The 23,192-nt window shown below is 40.9% G+C and overlaps 1 protein-coding gene across 1 annotated transcript; it reads right to left on the bottom strand.

Annotated features, from left to right (window-relative positions):
* Nucleotides 1-316: 316 nt before the first annotated feature.
* LOC124009721 (serine/threonine-protein kinase PLK3-like) lies at nucleotides 317-8,076 on the bottom strand. Its single transcript, XM_046321844.1, has 15 exons — nucleotides 7,785-8,076; nucleotides 6,824-6,931; nucleotides 6,605-6,721; nucleotides 6,377-6,506; nucleotides 6,091-6,178; nucleotides 5,894-5,989; nucleotides 5,418-5,616; nucleotides 4,951-5,077; nucleotides 4,740-4,849; nucleotides 4,070-4,193; nucleotides 3,703-3,786; nucleotides 3,438-3,600; nucleotides 3,162-3,291; nucleotides 2,822-2,932; nucleotides 317-2,689 (listed from the first exon to the last, which is right to left on the bottom strand). The coding sequence occupies exons 1-15, from the start codon at nucleotides 7,989-7,991 to the stop codon at nucleotides 2,495-2,497; spliced, it is 1,989 nt and encodes a 662-aa protein (XP_046177800.1). The 5' UTR covers nucleotides 7,992-8,076; the 3' UTR covers nucleotides 317-2,494.
* Between the last annotated feature and the right edge of the window lie 15,116 nt (nucleotides 8,077-23,192).

The following is a 23,192-nucleotide window of genomic DNA, read 5'->3' as shown; positions in this document are numbered from 1 at the left end:
AAAATTCACAAGACAGATTCTCATAACTCAGTAAAATCTTTGAAATTGTTACATTTATATTTTTCTTCAGCGTAGATCCAAATTGCTGCTTATAAATAGGTAGTCCACCTGGATGGACGCTGATAAAGTCCTAGTTCCTAGGGCCAGAATATGTCAACTCTGGTGTATGGCAAAGACTAGTTTGAGAATTAATTTTGTATTTCACCAACACCATTGCCAAATGTGCTTATTGTACTAATGTTAAGCTAATGGGACACAAAAAGCTTAAACTGTTGTATTTTGATGGATCGGGCAATTGTCAAAGAATTCAAAATGATCAATGTGATTACCATAACTTTATTTTCCTCCATTCGCCCAAATACAGTACATAATGATCATATCACATGTCAAGAACATAGAATTACACATTAATAAATAAAAATAAATAGACAACATTTGTCAAAAAAATAAAGGTTCTTCTGAAAAAGCAGATGCTTTCACAAAGTTGTATTTTTGAAAAGACAATACCCGGAAGTTGAATAATACTTGCACTCAGGGGTCACAGTTTAAGGATACAACTCTTGGCAGACACGGCCAGCAAGGTAAACCAAAGAGGGATGAGTACAGTATGACGAAACACAATTTTACATATTGATACAGGTTTATCATACCATTTTACCAAACGCTTATACCAGGTAGTGAGACTAGTGCTTCATTTTAATTTAACCAATTCCATGTAAAAAAGTATTTGCCTCCATAGCCCATTTCCCATGACACCACAACCTGACATTCAAAAGGGCTGTTATTGCACAATACAGAATTCTCAAAAAGGCACTTTATCCCTTTTGCCAAACAGCAATTCAATTTAGCGAAGCCAATTTCAACTGGAGTGCACACATTCACTCCTGAACACAGAAAAACAAACTATATTAGGGCGATTCCACGGCAACATAAGACAAAACATATTTTTGATCTCATATTGTTCTGGCACTTCTCAGAGACCTCATTGGGCAAAAGGACGTTTCACATTTGCAACTTCAGAAAATCCTGATGAAAGTGGCACTTTGTAGACCTATACACACAACTCCTGCAAGACCTTATGATGCGGACATGATAGACATCTTTGTCGTTAAACTCCTTATTGTGCGCTAACATGTCAAGATTTTGAAACACTTCCACATTAAAAATATTTGTATGAATCTCTCAAAGCACTGATTTTGATTTTGTTAATTTTAAAACCACTTTTGGAACAAAACACACCACATACAAGTCTATCAAAATTTCAGTGTGGTCTAGTAATTTTGAAGATATCAATTTTATGAGCACCACCAAAACAGTGAATGGTGATTTGTTGAATGTGCAATCCTAAAAAGGAGGGCTGTGGTTGGTATAATGACTTATGTAATTTCCTTAAAAGTACAAGAGCCCACTGGAAGTGTGATTTGTTTGAAGAGTATTTGGTTCCAAACAAAGTCTAAAAATAAGCTAAATTAAAACAGGTACTTTGAGATAATGCTAAATGTCTCAAACATGAAGTGATTTTTTTTTCCAGAATCGAGATATTCCATATTTTAGAGCACACTAAGGAGAATGAAACAAAGACATTGTCTATATAATGTACAGTTCACAGATCATAGGGTCTTACAAGAGGCATGTATAGGTCTAAAAAAAGCAACTAAATTTGTGAAACTTTTCATACAAGCGTAAAAACATGGTCAAATTTACTTCTGCCCAATAATGTTGATGTGAGAATTACCAGAACATGCCAAAAATATTTTTGGGCAATGCTGGCATGAGTTGCACATTAACCAGTTAAGGTTAAAATATTTACCTTTTGGTATCTATAGATAAAAACTGAACATAAATTCAGCAACTTGTGGTAAAATGACTGCCAATCCAAAGAAATATAATAAGAGATTGTGCAAATAGTGTCACTCACTGCCCTCCTTATGCCATTGTGTACCAATTAGTGAAGTTCAATCATAAAAGGCAAGTGAAGTCAAAGCATGAAAAGCAGAAGAGCCCCTTTTCACACAGCTTTTCAACCACAATGGGGCTGGTCACTAGGCAGCTTGTGATCCCAGGCTGCCATTTTCAGAATCAGGTCTGAGCATCTACTCAGAGAACAGGGTCAGGTTGTTTGTGCGCATGAAGTGAGTCAAGCCAGTAGTGTGTTACTGTTGTCAGGCTTCATCCAAAAAGAATAACTGAAAAACATAGATGTGCACCATAGTCCAAAGAGGCCAGACACTAGCCGAAGACAGGAGACTCCCTGAATTAACAGCCTCCTGGTTATTTGCTCCCAGTGGAAGCAGAAAGCAGCGGGTTGATTGGCTGAGGCTTGTGGATAGAGCCAGGCGTTATGGCACTGGGGTGAAGTTTTCCCTAGGTACAGATCCAGGATCAGCTTCCCCTCCCCAATTCTAACCTTCACCATGGGGGAATTCAAAACTGACCCTAGATCAGCATTTACGGGAAACTTCACCGTACTCTGGAGCTGTGAGGCAGGAGTCCATTATGAATCTGCGTGGTGTTCGAGTAGCTGGACCACGTAACGCATGCGGTGCCGCAGCTCGGCAGAACAGCCCATCTCTGACAGCATGCTCAGGAGGTAGGTGTAGGACACACGCTCTCGGCTGATGTAGGTCAGTAGGTAGGAGCCAGAAGACTTGCACAGGATGATCTTGGTGTGGTCAGTGTAGAAATTCACCTGTGAGAAAAGGATGGTAAACGCACAATAAGACAAAGGGAATTTTGTACAATATAATTAGTGAGTGGTGTATAACAGTGCTGCAGTTAAATTGTGCTATGCAAAGCACAGAAGTGTTGCAGTCAGTCTTACCTGCAGAGTACCGTTGTTGAAGAGCATCACCAGAGCATGGTCGGTCTTCACCCACTGTAGAAGGAGCGGTGGCTGGGAGGGAGGCTGTTCTTCACAGTGGAGGTCTCCACCCTGGAAAAGAGAAATTACATTAAAATCCCCCTTAGATCAGCAAACTACAAGCTGATTACTGATACTCTGATGAGATAAAATGACTGTCCGAGTTTCAAATGGCAACCAACTCACCATGCAATGCACTACTCTTGACCAGGGCTCATAGGTCTTTGGTCAAAAGTAGAGTACTAATGAAACAGGGTACCATTTTTGAGGCAACCTATAACTTCCTTCTCCAATGCCTTACCTCCATGAGGTTCTGTTCCATGTAGTTGGCCATAAGCTCCACAATCTGCTTCTGGCTGCAGAGCTGCTCTGGTAAAGCACTGGCCTGGAAGGTGAAGTGTTTGTTGTTGGTCATGCAGTAGTGCACAGTCCTATGGAGAAGACAATGGAGATACATTAGACAAGGGTTTGAAACAATCAAAAGGCTACAAAATGAGCACAAGTAGGGTTTGTTCAAAGCATTAAAATAAGGATAATAAATGCTTGAATATTACTCAATTAGTTGAAGGGCTCTTACTTGCGCTGATCACACAGACTCAAGTGTGTCCCCTCGTTGAAGAGCACACCAATGTCTTGATTTGAGAGCTGGTAGCCAAAGCCATATTTATTGGAATAATCGACCCATTTTGTGACCCAGATAAATGATTTGGGTCTGGAGAGACAAGGTGGATTTCTTGTAGCTGGAAAGGAAAAGACTTATTAAGAAAAGGCTAGTTAAGAGAATTTCAGTATAACCATTTAAACATACTGAATACTAGCTTGCAGAGGGGCTGAACGCTCACCTGCAGGCATGGCAGACAAACAGCTGTTGAGGACCTTCATTGCTGACTCCGCTATAGCAGCAGGGGTAACGCCATCTTCACACGCTGGAGAGAAATGAGGGTGAGGTTTAATTTACCACCACCAACAGTCTGACTCAATCACTTGTCAGGTCCATGAGCTCAGATTAAATTATCAGTGCATTCAAGCCACTTCAAAAGCAATCAATTTGGATACCCCAAAAAAGACAAGTCAAAGGCTGTTTCATTTATTGAACAGTATAGGTATGGAAAAGGCCTTGACCTTAAAATAATCTATATTTAAAGCATTGATCATGTTCAGTAAAACTGCTGATTGGTGTTAAATCAAACAGCCAGAGTAGCGACTTACGTTCTGTGCTGCTGGCCACCGTGCCTTTAAAGGAGCCTGATGCTGCAGACTTCCTGGACTCTTCCTCAGCTGGAGTATCCAGCGGACCAGAGCTGACTTGCTGGCCTACTGTGGGAGTGGGAGGCTAAAACAGGAAACATCTTTCATGAGCATCAGGAAACAAACAAAGACTGGTTTTCCTTCCTTACAAGTAAGTGTTTTAAATCTGACCCAAAAAGCATAGAATGGTACATGAATCAAATGCAGTTGTACTGAATCAGAGCACTGCTAGGGAAACAGATGTCAGGGGGCTGTGAGAACACGGATTAGCAGTGTGAATATACTGCTGCACATTCATTCTATTCCACAGGCCTGTTTATTTGATTTTACTTTATTTTAAATGTGGTCAATCAAGCCATCACCCAGTCTTGCCATATGTCTCCTGGCTAAAATGGGATTCTGCTAAGTACAGTAGAAAACTATTCTGAGAGATTTACTACTATAGCAACCCCATAACAGTCCCTTTGCTGAGCTCGGTCCTCAGCTAATGCATCTCAGCTAACAAGAGGAAGTGCAAAATGGCTGCATACTTAAAGTAATTAAACATGTCTAGCCTATGCTATAAACTATCTAGCCTATACTACAGAAAAACATTTGCAGTACCATGTGTTGTCATGTGCAAAGTACATACCTCATTGGCTCCAACTGTTTTATAGCTTATCTGGCGACTAATGGAGCATTTGACGATGCCAGACACAAGCTTGGAGATGCTCTCCCGCTCTTCACAATGGCTGTTATCCACTATAAAACAAACATGTTCAATTAAACTCTGATTCTAAGGTAAATCCTGGGGTTAGGCTGCGGCCTTTTGAAGGTCAGTCATGACTTGCCACAATGCTTACCTTTGGATTTTCTCTTTCCAAAAAGACTCTTGGCCATCTTGGTGAAAAACTTCTTGGCAGGGCTGGGCAGGTTGAGCTCTGGCACTGTCACACAGCTGCTGGGAGGCAGCTTGTCTGGGGTGAAAGCCTATAAGAGGGAGAGAAGAGGTTTAGGACAGGGAAAATGCAAGGTCGGCACTTCAAAAATCAAACACTTAGCACAATGAATACTGACATCCTGTCGAGATCTCTTCAGTCAGTGGCCATGTGCTATTATTCAGTGTTGGTATTTAGAAAGTACACTTTATAGCCAAGGCCTTTAATTGTACCCAAATGTCATCCCAAGATCAAGAAGCATAAACCAATTAGAAGGTCACTCAAAACACAAATCAAGGCTGATTAGACTAAAAATGTAAACCAATAAGTAAAAAAGCTATAGGAATTGGTGCTATAAGTTCTAGCCTAATTCCAGGGCATAGGTGACATACTTTTGTGAAGAATTGGTGGTTGAGGATTTGGTCCAGTGTGAGGCGGTCACTGGGGTTCTTCTGCAGAATGCCAGAGATGAGTTTCTGAGCAGCAGGAGACAGGGTTGAGGGCAGGTTGTATTTCACTTCCTTTATACACTTGTATGTCTCTTTCAGATCAAGGGTTTCAAAGGGAGGGTTCCCGCACATCAGCGTGTACCTGGTTAAAGACAACACTAATCCGTAAGTCTCCCAAATGCCAATTGAGTTCAACTGTTGACATATGCGTAATTTGAGTAAGGTTATACAAGCATAAACTAGCTTAGCAATGGCCTACCTCATAACTATAAAACTTTTTGCATATGTGAAATTCTGTACATGCTTTAAACGTTCAAGAGCCAAGTATGAGCTGTAGATAAAAGTCAACAGCAAGTATGCGCCAAGTCAAATACAACGTAGCTCAGACACCACAAAACCACCATTTGAAGTATACTTACATTACACAACCTAGTGACCAGATGTCAGACTCTGTTCCATGGCCCTGCCTGTTCAACACCTCAGGTGCAAGGTAGTTAGGTGTTCCACATATAGTTCTGAGGAGAAACAGGTTTGCGTTAGAGGTGTTCAACTCAGATTGCCCGAATATTATTTTTTCCTTCCCAGCCAAAGGAGATACTCCCATCAGTTGACTTACTTCTTCCTCTGCTCAACTGGTTCCAACTTTGCTGCCAGGCCGAAGTCCCCTAACCGCAACTCCATGTTCTCATTCACAAAGAAATTCCCTGCAAGAGCAACATTTGTCAAATTCCTTTTCCCCCCTAGGCCTCCCATGAGGAATAGGCACACACCTGAAATGGCTTGACATGAAACAACCAAATAGGAAATTCTAAATATACCATTGACATTTTCTAAATGGCTGAACTGAATGAGATGCATGGTGGTAAAATAATAAATATGATTTGACAAATCACTCTACATACCTAATTTGAGATCCCTGTGAAGGATGCCCCTATTGTGAAGGTACTTCAGCCCAGAAATGATCTGCCGGAGGTAGTACCGCACTTCTGGGTCTGTCAGTGTGTGTCTTGCTTTCCAAATGTGCGCCAGGGACTGCGAAGACAAGGTGAGAATTCTGTCAGTACCCAGCAAGCACCCTTCAGAATGCCTGCACACACTGTACCATAACAGAAAGCAGCAGCACAGCTCACCTTTCTACTGCAGAGTTCAAGGAAAATATAGATGTTGTCTTGGTCTTCAAAATGATGGGAGAACTTGACCACATGCTTGTGATGAAGGGTTTTGTGAAGCTCGATTTCATTTGTTATCTGACAGAAAAATTATGAAACTGTTAACCAGAATATAAATAGGAATAGAGACCACTTTGGAGAACAGTTCATCTGTAGATCTACATTCAAATGTTTCCTTACCTTATCTCTCTGATGAGGTTTTGACACCCTGCTCTGTGGTATCACCTTTACAGCATACATTTTCTTGTTAGAAAGGTCTGTCATTTCATAGCATCGTGCAAAGCCACCCTTAGAAGAAAAACGACAACTCAGCATCAGACTATTTTCTAGCCATAAAATAACATTAATGGGGTTTTCACAATGTTGGTGTGGCTGCCATTCAACACTAGGCTGCTTGTTTGTATTGTATATCCAATGACGCATGTTCCAACCAGAAGAATGACGCTTTCCTTTCATCAAATACATGCGATATTTATTAGTACCGGTGTTAAACACATTTAATTTAGAATTAAGTGAAATTATTATATTTAGGGTAACGCCACAATCATTAACAATGATTTGTTTCTCACATGCAGCAGCAAAGACTGAGGCAACGATGTTTAGACAGTGACACCGCGCTTGTGTTGATACATTTAGAATATATAAACTTAGAATACATACATTATATCAACAAATGACTGACTAGTGACAGGTAGGGCGTTAGAATACATTATTGCACTGTCAAAATAATGTAGTCTAGACTCATGACGGGTGGTATTTGAACAGCTGGTTTTACGATTAGTCACAAGAGATCATACATAAACATCGATATTTGGGCTAGTAGACTAGATCAATGCACATGAGGGGCACATCTCCCTAGACTCGTCGCGAGAGAGAAAGACTAGGATATAAAGTTAGTCATATCAAACACCGCACGAGGTAATTATCCCGCAACATTCACATGTGACTAACGTGTAACTTCGTAGAACATGCGACCTAACCGTGAACAAATCATGTCAATGAATGAAAACCGACAACGTAACACTGACGCGGCATTCTCCAATTTCTTTAGACTACTACCATCCGACCACATCGTCACCAGATTTGTGTACAAACAATTGAATTCGGTGAGATACATAATCCATAGAGCAAATTGATATACCTTTCCCAGAAGCTTTCCTTTGCTGTAAGACTTTCCTGTCTTGGAATCTGTCACCACCTGGGCGAGTTCTGGTTTGATTTGTTCTGATTTAGTCCTGTTTGGTTTAGTAGGAGGAATAACTTCACGTTCTGGACAAGGTTTGAATAGATTCGGATTCATCGCGAGACATGAACTACCCTGAGAGGTGGCGAAACATGGGGTATCCATTGATCCAAAATAAATATTTTCCAACAATCCTCTGATTCAACGATTGATCCTTTCAGCGGAGTCGTGTCCTCAAACCCAATTCGTATCCATCTGACATGACCGCGCAGAAAATTCCTCACCTATATAAACTATCTCTGACGTCATGGAGGGCGGGTGAATAGGTGGTGCATTACTGAAATGAACCAATCCTATTTGCTCGAAATACTTCTCAATCAAAGATGATTTAAATGATTCGTGTGCTTAAATGTGCTTTTCATATGTGCGTGAAATACTGAATGAACGAATGAACAATGCACCCAGTCACGTGACTGCATTGATTCAACTGCTGTTGAATTGAGGGGATTTTGTTTTAGGCATGGAGGTTTTGAACCACTCTTTCATTTTTTTAAATATATTTTAAAAAAATATTATCAGAGAAACACATAACTCTATCAAAGCACATTACACTTATGCTCTATCAACATGATATTCAATATACCAATATTAAATACATATGTATTAATTTATTCTCTTATTAGTAGGATTTTGTCTTAGAAATTGAAATATGTAACCTGTATTTTGGAAATTAAATTACTGTAATAGATGTTTCTTTAAAAAACTGAAGACAACAATCAATCAACAGCATTTTATCATATTGACTTCAGTGCCATTATCACGAGGCTGAACATGAGGCTGCCAACTCATTTCACGTCTGACAGTGAAAGGAAGTGGTTCGAGATGCCATCTGGTGGAGTAAACATTGAATGGTTTCAGCATGAACTACACGTGAAAATTGTATCCATCTGACATGCGCAGTTGCGGTTTCCTTCATATAAAGCCATTTTCTTTCAGCAGGGATAGGGATTAGGGAATCATCTCACCAGTGCCTGTTCAACAAATAGCCATTGGCTATTGGCAAATAATCCGTGGCTGGGTGACGACAGTATTTGGAACACCTAGGATAATCCTTTCTCAGTTTGACATGTTGAGCAGCTGTGTTCAAAACAGAATGTTTGGCAGCTAGAAAGCTGATCTCTTGTTTTAGGGATAAAATACATTTTTATTCGTAAAATTTGCTCTTTTTAATAAAGATCCAGCTAATCATTGGCCCCTCAGTAAACTCCCCTGTAATTTGAACAACAGCAATCCCCTGTTCATGTAAATGTCTCTGGGGTTTGCATCTTGATCACTTAGCTTGCATTTCAGAACCAGACCATGGAAGGCTACTAGAAACAATTCTTAAATTATATATTTTTAAATGTAACCATTATTTCACTAGGCAAGTCAGTTAAGAACAAATTCTTTTGCCTTGTTCAGAAGTAGAACAACAGATTTTTACCTTGTCAGCTCAGGGATTTGATCCAGCAACCATTCGGTTACTAGTCCAATGCTCTAACCACTAGGCTAACCGCCACCCCAACTAGGGACCATTCGTGTCTAAGGTGAACGTGATAACCACTACACTACGGAAACACGTTAGAGTGGATAACTTTTACATTTCATTCTGAAATGCATATGTACACGAGTGCAACAATTTTACATTTTCACAAATATACTTTGTGATCTACCTAATAAAGTTGGACTTTTAACAGTTATTTTCTTTTTGGAATGACTTGAACAGGAAGGAACATCTCTGCAAACTTTCATTTTCAGTCAGTTCAAGGACTTTTAAGAGGGCAATGGAATGCAAAGTCATCGATGAACGAAAATTTTAAAAAACTTAGGAAGGACTGGAAGGCTGGTAGGTTTTTAGGGTGTGGATCAGGTTCAAAACATGTCCATGTTGCCCATGTCTCCATCTCTTTTGGATTTATTGTCTTGGGACTCAGACTATAGGCCTTGTTGATGCTGTGCCTCATCTCATTGTGCCCCTCAGAGTACATATTTTTCAGCATGCTCATTAGTTCATCGCTAGGATCAGCATTCTCGTCTGGCTTTACAGTGTCTTTTTAGTATTGCATGTATTACTCGAAAAGGTGCTGTCTGTAAACATCTTGAACAGGGTTGGTACGTTAAAGGTACGTTAAAACGTCTTGGTGACAGGGGGCAGTATTTTCACATCCGGATGAAATGCATGCCCAAATTCAACTGCCTGCTACTCATCCCCAGAAGATAAGATATGCATATTATTAGTAGATTTGGATAGAGAGCACTCTGAAGTTTCTAAAACTGTTTGAATCATGTCTGTGAATATAACATAATTTATTTAGCAGGCGAAACCCAGAGGACAAACCATTCAGATTTTTTGAGGTCACTCCCTTTTCAATGGGTTTTCATTGGGAATCCAGATTTCTAAGGAATCTTCTTGCAGTTCCTATTGCTTCCACTGGATATCAACAGTCTTTAGAAATTGATTCAGGTTTTTGCTTTTTGGAATGAAGAAGTAGCCCTGTTCAAAACGAGGGTAACCTCTATACTGTTAGATAGAGGTGCGTGACCAGAAAGCTAGCTACAGTTAGTTTTCCTCCTATATTGAACACAGATCATCCCGTCTTCAATTTTATCGATTATTTACGTTACAAAATACCTAAAGTTGTATTACAAAAGTAGTTTGAAATGTTTTGGCAAAGTTTACAGGTAACGTTTGAGATATTTTGTAGTCACGTTGCACAAGTTGGAACCAGTGTTTTGCTGGATGAAACGCGCCAAATAAATTGACATTTTGAATATATATCGACGTAATTAATCGAATAAAAGGACCATTCGTGATGTTTATGAGACATATTGGAGTGCCAACAAAAGAAGCTCGTCAAAGGTAAGGCATGAATTATATTTTTATTTCTGCATTTTGTGTCGCGCCTGCAGGGTTGAAATATGCTTCTCTCTTTGTTTACGGAGGTACTATCCTCAGGTAATAGCATCGTTTGCTTTCGCCGAAAAGCCTTTTTGAAATCTGTCGTGTCGGCTGGATTCACAACACGTGTAGCTTTAATTTGCTATCTTGCATGTGTGATTTCATGAAAGTTGGATTTTTATAGTAATTTATTTGAATTTGGCGCTCTGCATTTTCACTGGATTTTGGCTAGCGTCCCACATATCCCAGAGAGTTTATTAAAGCTCAATATCCATTACAATTCTAATCCGTTAACATTTTGATCCAATTCTGTTCGTCTTCTTCTGACACATTACCAGGACCATATCAGTTTTAACCTATAAAAAAAGAAGGATATCATGAGAGGTGTCATTTACAGACTTTGCCTACATAAGACAATGCAGCAAAGCTATTGTGGTCCACAATCATTATGAAAATCTAAAACAATAAAACACCTTTTTAGAGCTGTTCTGAACATCAATAGTATAAAGAAAATTGTCGTGTCATTTGATGGTTCTTCCTATCCAAATATTTTACAAGTAAAACGAAATACCTGTAATAGGAAAAAATGAAGACACATTATACAAATTGAAACTTAGGCAGCGTTGATGAAGAGATGAAAGGGGATTGAAACATTTATCATTGTAACACGACAAAAGCATAGCCCTATCTCTCTGTAAAGTGACCTTCACATTTTCTGGTGCAATGTTGTGTACTCGATTGAGGGTGATGTACATTTTGATTTTTGATTGGTCCCACCCTGCATTAAAGAAGAACGTACACTACCATTGAAATGTTTGGGGTCACTTAGAAATGTCCTTGTTTTTGAAAGAAAATCACATCATTTTTGCCCATTTAAACAATATCAAATTGATCAGAAATACAGTGTAGACATTGTTAATGTTGTAAATGACTACTGTAGCTGGAAACGGCAGATTTTTTAATGGAATGGAACAGAGGCGTACAGAGGCCTATTATCAGCAACCATCACTCCTGTGTTCCAATGGCACGTTGTGTTAGCTAATCCAAGTTTATCATTTTAAAAGGCTAATTGATCATTAGAAAACCAATTTTACAATTATGTTAGCACAGCTGAAAACTGTTCTGATTAAAAAAAGCAATAAAACTGGCCTTCTTTAGACTATTTGAGAATCTGGAGCATCAGCATAAGTGGATTCGATTACCGGCTGAAAATGGCCAGAAACAAAGACCGTTCTTCTGAAACTCGTCAGACTATTCTTGTTCTGAGAAATAAAGGCTATTACATGCAAGAAATTGCCAAGCAACTGAAGACCTGGTACAATGCTGTGTACTACTGCCTCCACAGAACAGCGCAAAATGACTTTAAGCAGAATAGAAAGAGGAGTGGGAGGTCCCGGTGCACAACTGAGCAAGAGGACAAGTACATTAGAGTGTCTAGTTTGAGAAAAAGATGCCTCACAAGTCCGCAGCTTCACTAAATAGTACCTGAAAAACACCAGTCTCAACGTCAACAGTGAAGAGGCGACTCCGGGATGCTTGCCTTCTAGGCAGAGTTCCTCTGTCCAGTGTCTGTGTTCTTTTGCCCATCTTAATCATTTATTTTCATTGGCCAGTCTGAGATACGTCTTTTTCTTTGCAACTCTGCCTAGAAGACATGCATCCTACATTTTTTATATTAGTGTTTGCTAGCTGAGCTGCAAGCAAAGTAATGTATCCTTTTAGATATTACAAAATCAGTATCATAATATATATATTTTTACTGTGTATGCTTTACTGTGTCTCGCTTTTGAAGCAGAAGTTTGGGTCTGCCTCCCCTTTTGCCTGCTGCTCCTTATGATGTTGCTTCACTGAAATCTTCTTCTGTTCCAGTTAAAGGAAATCCGAAACACGCTCTTTATCAGACTTCTCCAGAAAACTGGTGACTTCCTGCAAGTCAGCGAACTTTAGCTTGCTAATGAACAAACGATAACATCACAGATAACACATTCCATTGGTAGAATTCGGAATATCTGCCCACAAGGCCTGAAAACTGGCCGCCCAAAAAGTTGCCACATTTATCCAATAAACCCTTTTTCCATAACGTTATCGAGCGTATTAAGAATTAATATCAACGTAATTGTTAATGACGTAGTCTAAGAAACAAAATTCAGTTTTCCATTCAAATAATAATTATTACAAGTTTAAAAATATGTTGCAAGAGAAAATATAAATCACCCTTACTAAACTCTCCAGATCATTTTCCATCAATGGATGTCGATTTAACATGTTTTGACTGCTATGATTAAGCAATAAGGCCTTAGGAGGTGTGGTATATGGCTAATATACCACGGCTAGGGGCTGTTCTTAGGACATAGCCCTTAGCCATGGTATATTGACCATATATCACAAAGAACAGCCCTTAGCCGTGGTATATTGGCCATATACCACAAACCCCTGAGATGCCTTATTGCTATTATAAACTGGTTACCAACATAATTAGAATAGTAAAAAGTATGTTTTTGTCATTCCTCTGGTACATGTCTGATATACCATGACTTTCAACCAATCAGATAAATTCGTCAGGAGAGTTTGAGTGATGAAAGTTGGACTGAGGATATCGCAATCTCTGTACAAGACAAACTTCCAAATACAAATGTTAGGCTATTTTCTGGCAATTGTGTTGTTATTATGTGCCAGATGTTGACAACAAACTTTTATAAAGGGCCTATTTGTGAGATTGACTTGTTATAGGCATAGGCTACTGACTAAAATCTGGGTTTATAATTGCAATTCAACTTTGCCATGGTTTGCTGAGCTAGATGCAGGAAGCCTGTAGCCCTGTGAAAGGCCAACATGCCAACATCTCATTTCAGGGAAAAGTCTACAATGAAACTGATATTAAATGTAGAGAATGATACATTTGCAATAGAGCTGTGACCATGATCACAATTGATAACTTCAAATGTAATGAACTAAACATGGCCATTAATAATTGCATAATAACACAAGGCAACAACAAAAAACTTTTTTTATAGGATATTTTGGTATTTATTACAACACTCCAAATTTTGCCAAAGCATATTCTGTAGGAGGGTTAATGTGAAATCAAATAATTTAACATGATTTATATGAATCGGGTCATGAACATATGGACTTTGAAATGAACAAGGGAGAGGTTAAACATAGGCTAAGTCTGGCATGAACTTAGTCCTACACTTTACAATAACTCTGAGGCAGTGGTGTTAGGTAGTCTCTGTATAGACTATTCCCTCCATCGTGACACTGCTGCCCAGTTGAAGAGCTTGTGATCTCCATGCAGCACCACAGCACCATGCGCCGTCAGAAAGGCACCACTCAGCCTCAGGAGATGCCCTTCTGGAGGCATGCAGCCATAGAGTCATTATACCTTAATGTAGGTCTTGTCACACCCTGATCTGTTTCACCTGTGATTGTCTCCACCCCCTCCAGGTGTCACTTATTTTCCTCAGTGTATTTATCTCTGTGTTTCCTGTCTCTCTGTGCCAGTTCATCTTGTATGTTCCAAGTTAACCAGAGTGTTTTCCCCCTGCCTTTTCTATTCTCTTTTTCTAGTCCTCCCGGTTTTGACCCTTGCCTGTTTTCTGGACTCTGTACCTGCCTGCCTGACCATTCTGCCTGCCCTGACCTCGAGCCTGCCTGCCACGCTGTACTTTGTGGACTTTGAACTGGTTTTGACCCTTTGCCTGTCCACAACCATTCTCATGCCTTCTCCTTTTGGATTATTAATAAATATCCAAGACTTAAACCATCTGCCTCCCGTCTGCATTTGGGTCTCGCCTTGTGCCCTTATAGGTCTATTTGCCTACTAGCCAAACAAAGTGCAGAGCGTGCAACTCGTCATTCAAGCATGTTTGAACATTTAATTCATCCTTCATTCAGTTCAGTCAGTATGTCATCCATTTGGTCTGAGTTGCAATGGGAACTAAATCAAAGAGAATAGAACAGTCACCCATTTGTCTATTGAAATCCATATGTACTCCCGGGTGGCGCAGTGGTTAAGGGCGCTGTATTGCAGCGCCAGCTGTGCCACCAGAGACTCTGGGTTTGCGCCCAGGCTCTGTCGTAACCGGCCGCGACCGGGAGGTCTGTGGGGCGGTGCACAATTGGCCTAGCGTCGTCCGGGTTAGGGAGGGTTTGGCCGGTAGGAAAATCCTTGTCTCATCACGCACCAGCGACTCCTGTGGCGGGCCAGGTGCACGGTGTTTCCTCCGACACATTGGTGCGGCTGGCTTCCAGGTTGGATGGCGCTGTGTTAAGAAGCAGTAGGGCTTGGTTGGGTTGTGTATCGGAGGATACATGACTTTCAACCTTCGTCTCTCCCGAACCCATACGGGAGTTGTAGCGATGAGACAAGATAGTACCTCCTAAACAATTGGATACCCTGAAATTGGGGAGAAAAAAATGGGTAAAAAAAGAAAAATAAATCCATATGTATTCAAAATGATCTACATTCTCAAAGGTTCTTTAGCCTATCATTTTGACAATTAAATGTTTAATGTAGGCCTATCCAAAGACAAAATAGGCCTTCAACTTGTTGGCATTGCAATTTAGGCTATCATTTTGCATACGGGTGTTTGTAGAATTATTTTAGAAATCAATTTTTGTTTTATAACTGTTTTTTATTATAGTGCTCCCCTTAAAAAGAGATCTTAGCTCACAGGCCTCTAAATAAATGTTGAACTAAATAGTTGAAGAAGCACATGCAGTGGCTGATGGGGTAAACATATCTGGCAATAAGAATAGGCTATATATAGTCTTGACCATTTGGAACCTTGGCTATTTTACTCAGGACAGGTTATAAGCCAAGACTTAATCAATATTTTGTTTTGTCTCATTTATTGATATGGACCTAGCCTCTGCGTGATGAGGTGGTGCAACGCAAATGGCTATAGCAAGCCTACATTCTACAGAGTGGAATTCACAAATACAATAGTCAAAATGCCTAATAAGGCCTACAGTCCCTGTTCCCAAATACTGGAAAAATTGTGATACATTACATTACAGGATCACCATAATAGTCCCATGCGGCTATAACAATGTATTATGCAATTATATAGCGATTAAATAACACACAACAAATAGCATGACCTTTTTAGATATCAGAACAGGCATAATCATATTTACCTTCTATTTTGCAGCTCAGGTGGCTATTCTAGACAAGGCTCATCTGTGTCTTTATTATTCTCACACAAGTCATTTGCTGAAGGTCCAAGCCTATAACTACATCATCTACTGGTATAACGTAGATGATGCCTCTGGACTACCTGGCCTGATGACTCCTGGCTGCCCCCATTCAAATGCAATTGTATTTGTCACATGAGCCAAATAGAATAGGTTTAGAAATGCTTACTTACAAGCCCATAATCAACAATGCAGTTTAAAGAAAAATACCTAAAGAAAATAAGAAATAAAAGAAACAAATATCGAGGCCATATACAGGGAGTACCGGCACAGAGTCGATGTGCGGGTGCACCGGTTAGTCGAGGTAATTGAGATAATGCATAGATAACCTACTTGTACATATTATCTATGCATAGATAATAATAGAGAGTAGCAGCAGCGTAAAAGGGGAGGGGGGAGGGGGGGGCAATGCAAATAGTCTGGGTAGCCATTTGATTAGATGTTCAGGAGTCTTATGGCTTGGGGGTAGAAGCTGTTTAGAATCCTCTTGGACCTAGACTTGGCACTCTGGTACCACTTGCCGTGCGGTAGCAGAGAGAACAGTCTATGACTAGGGTGGCTGGAGTCTTTTTTTGAGAGGGGTCTTCCTCTGACACCGCCTGGTATAGAAGACCTGGATGGCAGGAAGCTTGCTCCCAGTGATGTACTGGGCCATATGCACTACCCTCTGTAGTGCCTTGCGGTCAGAGGCCGAGCAGTTGTCATACCAGGCAGTGATGCAACCCATCAGGATGCTCTAGATGGTGCAGCTGTAGAACCTTTTGAGGATCTGAGGACCCATGCCAAATCTTTTCAGTCTCCTGAGGGTGAATAGGTTTTGTCGTGCCCTCTTCACGACGGTTTAGGTGTGTTTGAACTTTGGACCATGTTAGTTGTTTGTTGGTGTTGTGGACGCCAAGGAACTTGAAGCTCTCAACCTTCTCCACTACAGCCCCGTCGATGAGAATGAGGGCGTGCTCAGTCCTCTTTATCCTGTAGTCAATAATCATCTCCATTGTCTTGCTCACGTTGAGGGAGAGGTTGCTGTCCTTGCACCATACGGTCAGGTCTCTGACCTCCTCCCTATAGGCTGTCTCATTGTTGTCGGTGATCAGGCCTACCACTGTTGTGTCATCTGCAAACTTAATGATGGTGTTGGAGTCATGCCTGGCCGTGTAGTCATGAGTGAACAGGGAGTACAGGAGCGGAATGAGCACGCACCCCTGAGGGGTCCCCGTGTTGAGGATCAGAGTGGTGGATGTGTTGTTACCTACGCTTACCACCTGGGGACGGCCCGTCAAGAAGTCCAGGATCGAGTTGCAGAGGGTGGTGTTTAGTCCCAGGGTCCTTAGCTTAGTGATGAATTTTGAGGGCAATATGGTGTTGAACACTGAGCTGTAGTCAATGAATAGCATTCTCACATAGGTGTTCCTTTTGTCCAGGTGGGACAGGGAAGTGTGGAGTGCAATAGAAATTGCAGCATCTGTGGATCTGTTGGAAGAAACCTAGAGAGGAACCCGGCTCTGAGGGGTGGTTATAAGAGTACATGGACATTAAGGCCAGACTGTTCAAAACCACTGGACTAGGCAAGTATTAGATAGTACATTATAACAATTCCAACAATAATCATCCATTAGCCAAGATGCCCAATATATTCCTGTCCCATGCTTGTTGAAGCCCAAAGATGTGTTATCATCTGTCTCTGGAGCCAATTTCGGACTACTTATATCCAATGCGAAGCACAACTTCCTACTCATAACTGTCTTTAGATTCTCTATAAGAAAATAATTGAATGAATGCAAAGTAACTCCACTAGTCATGCATTATGATATAGAATTGTGTCCTATGTATCAGATCATTTAAATGTAATTCAAATGATATCTTTATTTAGAATTAACCAAACTTAGTGGTCATTGTCTTGTTTTTCTTGTCATCTTTTAGAAGAAAAAGAGCCCCGCTGGGTTACAGAGACCTGACTAGAGGTGTGATGAAAAAGAGCCACGCTGGTTTACAGAGACCTGACTAGAGGTGTGAGGAAAAAGAGCCACGCTGGTTTACAGAGACCTGACTAGAGGTGTGATGAAAAAGAGACACGTTGGTTTACAGAGACCTGACTAGAGGTGTGATGGTTTACAGAGACCTGACTAGAGGTGTGATGAAAAAGAGACACGTTGGTTTACAGAGACCTGACTAGAGGTGTGATGAAAAAGAGACACGTTGGTTTACAGAGACCTGACTAGAGGTGTGAGGAAAAAGAGACACGCTGGTTTACAGAGACCTGACTAGAGGTGTGATGAAAAAAAGCCCTGCTGGGTTACAGAGACCTGACTAGAGGTGTGATGAAAAAGAGACACGCTGGTTTACAGAGACCTGACTAGAAGTGTGATAGTTTCTCTGTTCAGTTCTGTTAAACTTAATTTAACCAGGATAGTCCACTCAGTAACAATTGTCACTGCTACCTAGAGAGTACTGGGAGAACAGAGCCGGTTCCTTCTGCAGCAGAAGTTGTGCCCAGCTGTAGTGATGTGCCTCCTCCACCTTAACCAGCATATTAAAAGGAAGGCAGCGGATGTTGAGGCCTGGAAGGGGTTGTGGGAGCTACTCCACATGCCTGCATTGGAACTTAAATGTCCTCCCCCAATGCCATCTGCAATGTGTGTGGAGATTTGGAGGAGGTTGAGCTATGGCGCTGTGGGGATTGTGGCTCAGATAAATATTTCTGTGCCACCTCTGCTGTGAGAACACACAACACATTCTCCACCAGTTGGAGTTATGGAAGGTAATGTGTTTCATGTTGTCAACAAACCTGTCAACTGCTGCCTTAAAAACTGCTTCACAGTCAAAAATGTTCATGTACACACAGTTCAGTTTCTAAAACAGTTACTGTTCCCTGCAGTGGTAATGTAAATGTGACTAAATCTGTCATTCCAAGCACCTAGTTGATTTTTAATTTACAAACAACTTGTGTAATGCAATATTCCCCTGATCGTGTAGTTTCAAATCTGCAGCTACTGTAGTCTGTTCTACAACAACTTTATGTCTGTCTGTCTTTCTTAGTAAGGGCAGTTCATCCCATGTGTCCTGGTGGGCCCACGATGGGAGTGGAAGAGACAAGATGGCCATGACTGTCACAGCCAGTACAACCGTCTTGTGACTGTTGTTGAAGTTAGAGGTAGGCCTTATATCAAAATTGGAAAGTAAGATGTCTGGCTCCTTGCAAACTGTATCAGAACATCAAGTGTAGTAGCACCATGAACAGAGAGAGTTTCACCTTCCAAGCAATAAGACTGTTGATGAAAACTCTTTGCTGCTATGGCACCTACTGATCTGTACTTAATATACCGAAGTTACCTACTTATTTCATTGTATTGTGCACACTACGCTGTATTCCTGCGCAACTTTGATTTAGATTTCATTTGATCTAGTTTACTATAACCCTGTTCACTCTGTTGTTATGATGAAAATATGAAGTCATTTTAAACGTTTTTTAAGACATGCATCTCACCAACAACGGATGTAATGCTTAGCAATGCAATCTAAGAAATGGAATGTCCTCATTTCAGGAAGAGCTCATGACGTCTGGCTGCAGTTTGCAGCTGTGAGCTGGAACCTGTCACCCTGATCCGCTACAGACTCTGGCCTGCCACCCCCCAACCAGCCGCAAGCAGTAATTTCAGTGGAAATCCTGCAGCTGGAGTGTGGGGTGTCTTTGAGGGGGATTAGCTAGACTTTCCATAAATCCAATGCATGCTGGTAGGTAGTTATTGTATTTTAAATTGGAAATCAAACTATACATGCAAGTGTTTCTTGCTATGAGGAGTAATCTTCAGACATTTGAGCTCTAACGGAAGCTCACAAATGAATAATTTGAGAAGTTCAAACGCTGGCAGTTTGAACAAGAGACTGTCAGGAAGTTGGCACCAGACCTCAGACGGAACAAAGTATGCTCTCTGTCCACTGGTATGTCAATGATAACAATTAAGGAACAACCATAAAGTCTCAGGAAGCTAAGCTTCTCATTTGTCCTCATATCTTTTGAATGTAATGTTGTTCATAATTGTTTAGGGGAAATATATCTGGATCCTACCACCTCAGAAGATCTATAAAAAAGACAACTATCACTGCCTTGCCAAACAGTAGTAATGTTATGCAGCAATACCACTGCAAGCCTCTGAAAAACCTAACCCCTCATCCAAGTTGTGGGAGGCGGAAACAGCTGAGGTACGGGATGGGAATCAGGGCAAAGTTTTGTGGGTGGTTTTGCCACCCAGGCTGCTACGGTTGCCATGAAGGCCTGTCTGGATCCATCACACGCTGGATAATGGGTCTCTGGTAAAGTTAGGCGGACCAATCGTCCCCTTAGTGGATTCTACCGATTACAGATACAATCACAAATATAAACTACAGTGTAAATGACCTATGCTTCCCAAAGAACAAGGGGTTTAAGTAATACCCATGCAAATGTACATTTCCTGTATTCCTAATCATTTTGTATAATTCATTATTTGCATCATTTAAAAAAAAGAAAACATTCATCAAATTATTGCAGCTTGTGCACTATTTGGGCTCTCCATGAAAAGATTGTCTGTGATCAGCATTGATGGTCCCAAACATGTTGAGCGGATCTTTGGTAAGCATTTCACAATAAGGTCTATTCTATTGTTGTATTCGGCGCATGAGACAAATAAAGTTTGATTTGATTTTGTGACCAAGACAAAGTTGACTGATCAGTAGGAGCATCAGACACACCAACTGAGGTATACTGGATTTTGAAGAATGAGATGTCTCTCACAATCGGTTAGTTTCACTAACCCTCTTCTGTGTGACTTGTGCGATGTCTGTTTTTGTGTGTAACCAACAGCTGGGCTAATGTTGAAAGGTTTGACTGAAATCAGGGAGAAGCCATTTATCCTTGGCGATACGACTGTCATTGGACTATGTCCTTTTTTTTACAGATTACATGAACTGCTTAGTGAACATGGACTTTTTTCACTCATGCTTATTCACTTCATTTACAGGGGTGCCTAGAATTTCAACCCAGGGATGTGCTGCGATCCAAACCCAAAACCTGGACGTAACTGGTGTGTTAGGAATGGCGGCCCGGCACGAGCATCCACAGAAATCACTGAACCTGAAGACAGGATAGAAGTATGTGGATGGAGGCTTATGTTTAGTTGATACATTTTCGTTATATATCACATTGGCTACGATGACTGATGTTGAACTTGAATGTCATTTAAGGCTTGCAAATGCTGTGTACCTGCTGGGGACCTAGAAGCAATGCAGGGACCAAACATCACAACGCTTCTTCACTATGACATTGCTTTCTAGCTGAAGCCTCATTTACAGGTAAAATAGATAGATTGACCTGTCAGCTATAACAATACATTAGATAATGTATAGAATATAGTTAACCACCAGCCTGTAGTAAGAGATTCATGAATTGCATGATACGGTTTTATGAATGGCTTGAAACGGATTGCTTCATACCTGCTTTGTAATCATAAGTAACGTTTTACACACAAATTCACAAAAGACCTGCTCCTACACTAAATTATTTTTCCATTTAGAAAAACAGTCCCTATCTGATGGTGGACCCCACATTTTCAGGCCAGCCTTTCATGCCTATGCTCGTAATGCTGATTGTCAGGTAATGAAGAAAACATTTTCTTTATCATTTATTCTGTTAAACAACACTTCTTTGTTGTTGCAGACAGTTACCCAAATAGGGTTAAAAACAGATAATTGTAGTTTGTTCTACAGTACCTTAATTCATCATCATCATCATCATCACCCATTGTAATGCTCATTATGGTTTCTGATTGTACTTTACATTTCAGGTCACTGATGGTACCAGGTACTGTATGTACAGTATATCCGGAAAGTGTTAGGACCCCTTGACCTTTCCACATTTTGTTACGTTACAGCCTTATTTTAAAATGGATTAAATGCATTATTTTTCTCATCAATCTACACACAATACCCCATAATGACAAAGCGATAACAGGATTTTTTAGTTTTTGCAAATGTATTATAAAATAAAAACAGATACCTTTTTTACATAAGTATTCAGACCCATTGCTATAAGACTCGAAATTTAGCTCAGGTGCATCCTGTTTCGATTGTTTCTACAATTTGATAGTATTCCACCTGGTGGTGGATTCAATTGATTGGACATGATTTGGAAAGGCACACACCTGTCTATGTAATGTCCCACAGTTGACATTGCAAAAAAAAAAAAAACATGAGGTGGAAGGAATTGTCCATAGAGCTCCGAGACAGGATTGTGTCGATGCACAAATCTGGGGAAGGGTACCAAAACATTTCTGCAGCATTGAAGGTCCCTAAGAACACAGTGGCCTCCATAATTGTTAAATGGAAGAAGTTTGGGACCACCAAGACTCTTCCTAGAGTAGGCCGCCCGGCCAAACTGAGCAATCGGGGGAGAAGGGCCTTGGGTCAGGGAGGTGACCAAGAAGCTGATGGTCACTGACAGAGCTTCAGAGTTCCTCTGTGGAGATGGTAGAACCTTCCAGAAGGACAACCATCTCTGCAGCACTCCACCAATCAGGCCTTTATGGTAGAGTGACCAGATGGAAGCCACTCCTCAGTAAAAGGCACATAACAGCCCGCTTGGAGTTTACCAAAAGGCACCTAAAGACTCTCAGACCATGAAACAAGATTCTCTGGTCTGATGAAACCACGATTGAACTCTTTGACCTGAATGCCAAGCATCACATCTGGAGGAAATGTGGCACCATCCCTATGGTGAAGCATGGTGGTGGCAGCATGATGACGTGTGGATGTTCCTCAGCGGCATGGACTGGGAGACTAATCAGGATCGAGGCAAAGATGAACAAAGCAAAATACAGAGATATCCTTGATGAAAACCCGCTCCAGAGCGCTTAGGACCTCAGACTGGGGTGAAGGTTCCCCTTCCAACAGGACAATGACCCTAAGCACACAGCCATGACAACGTAGGAGTTGCTTCAAGACAAGTCTCCGAATATCCTTGATTGGCCCAGCTACAGCGCGGACTTGAACCCAATCGAACATCTCTGGAGAGACCTGAAAATAACTGTGCAGCAATGCTCCCCACCCAACCTGAGAAAGCCTGAGAGGATCTTAGAAGAATGGGATAAACTCCCCAAATACAGATGTGCCAAGCTTGTAGCATCATACCCCAAAATAGTTGAGGTTGTAATTGCTGCCAAAGGCGCTTCAACAAAGTACGGAGTAAAGCGTCTGAA

Source organism: Oncorhynchus gorbuscha, linkage group LG22 (genome assembly GCF_021184085.1).
Source record: "Oncorhynchus gorbuscha isolate QuinsamMale2020 ecotype Even-year linkage group LG22, OgorEven_v1.0, whole genome shotgun sequence".
NCBI classification, from domain to species: Eukaryota; Metazoa; Chordata; class Actinopteri; order Salmoniformes; family Salmonidae; genus Oncorhynchus; species Oncorhynchus gorbuscha.
This window is presented reverse-complemented; position numbering and strand designations above follow the sequence as displayed.

Excerpts from the sequence above, each read along its gene's own strand:
- LOC124009721 (XM_046321844.1), bottom strand. The coding sequence starts at position 7,991 with ATGGATACCCCATGTTTCGCCACCTCTCAGGGTAGTTCATGTCTCGCG. Across the intron at positions 6,932-7,784 it reads AAGGAAAGCTTCTGGGAAAG|GGTGGCTTTGCACGATGCTA; the intron begins GTATATCAATTT and ends TTTTCTTCTAAG. Across the intron at positions 6,179-6,376 it reads TCACAGGGATCTCAAATTAG|GGAATTTCTTTGTGAATGAG; the intron begins GTATGTAGAGTG and ends TTGCTCTTGCAG.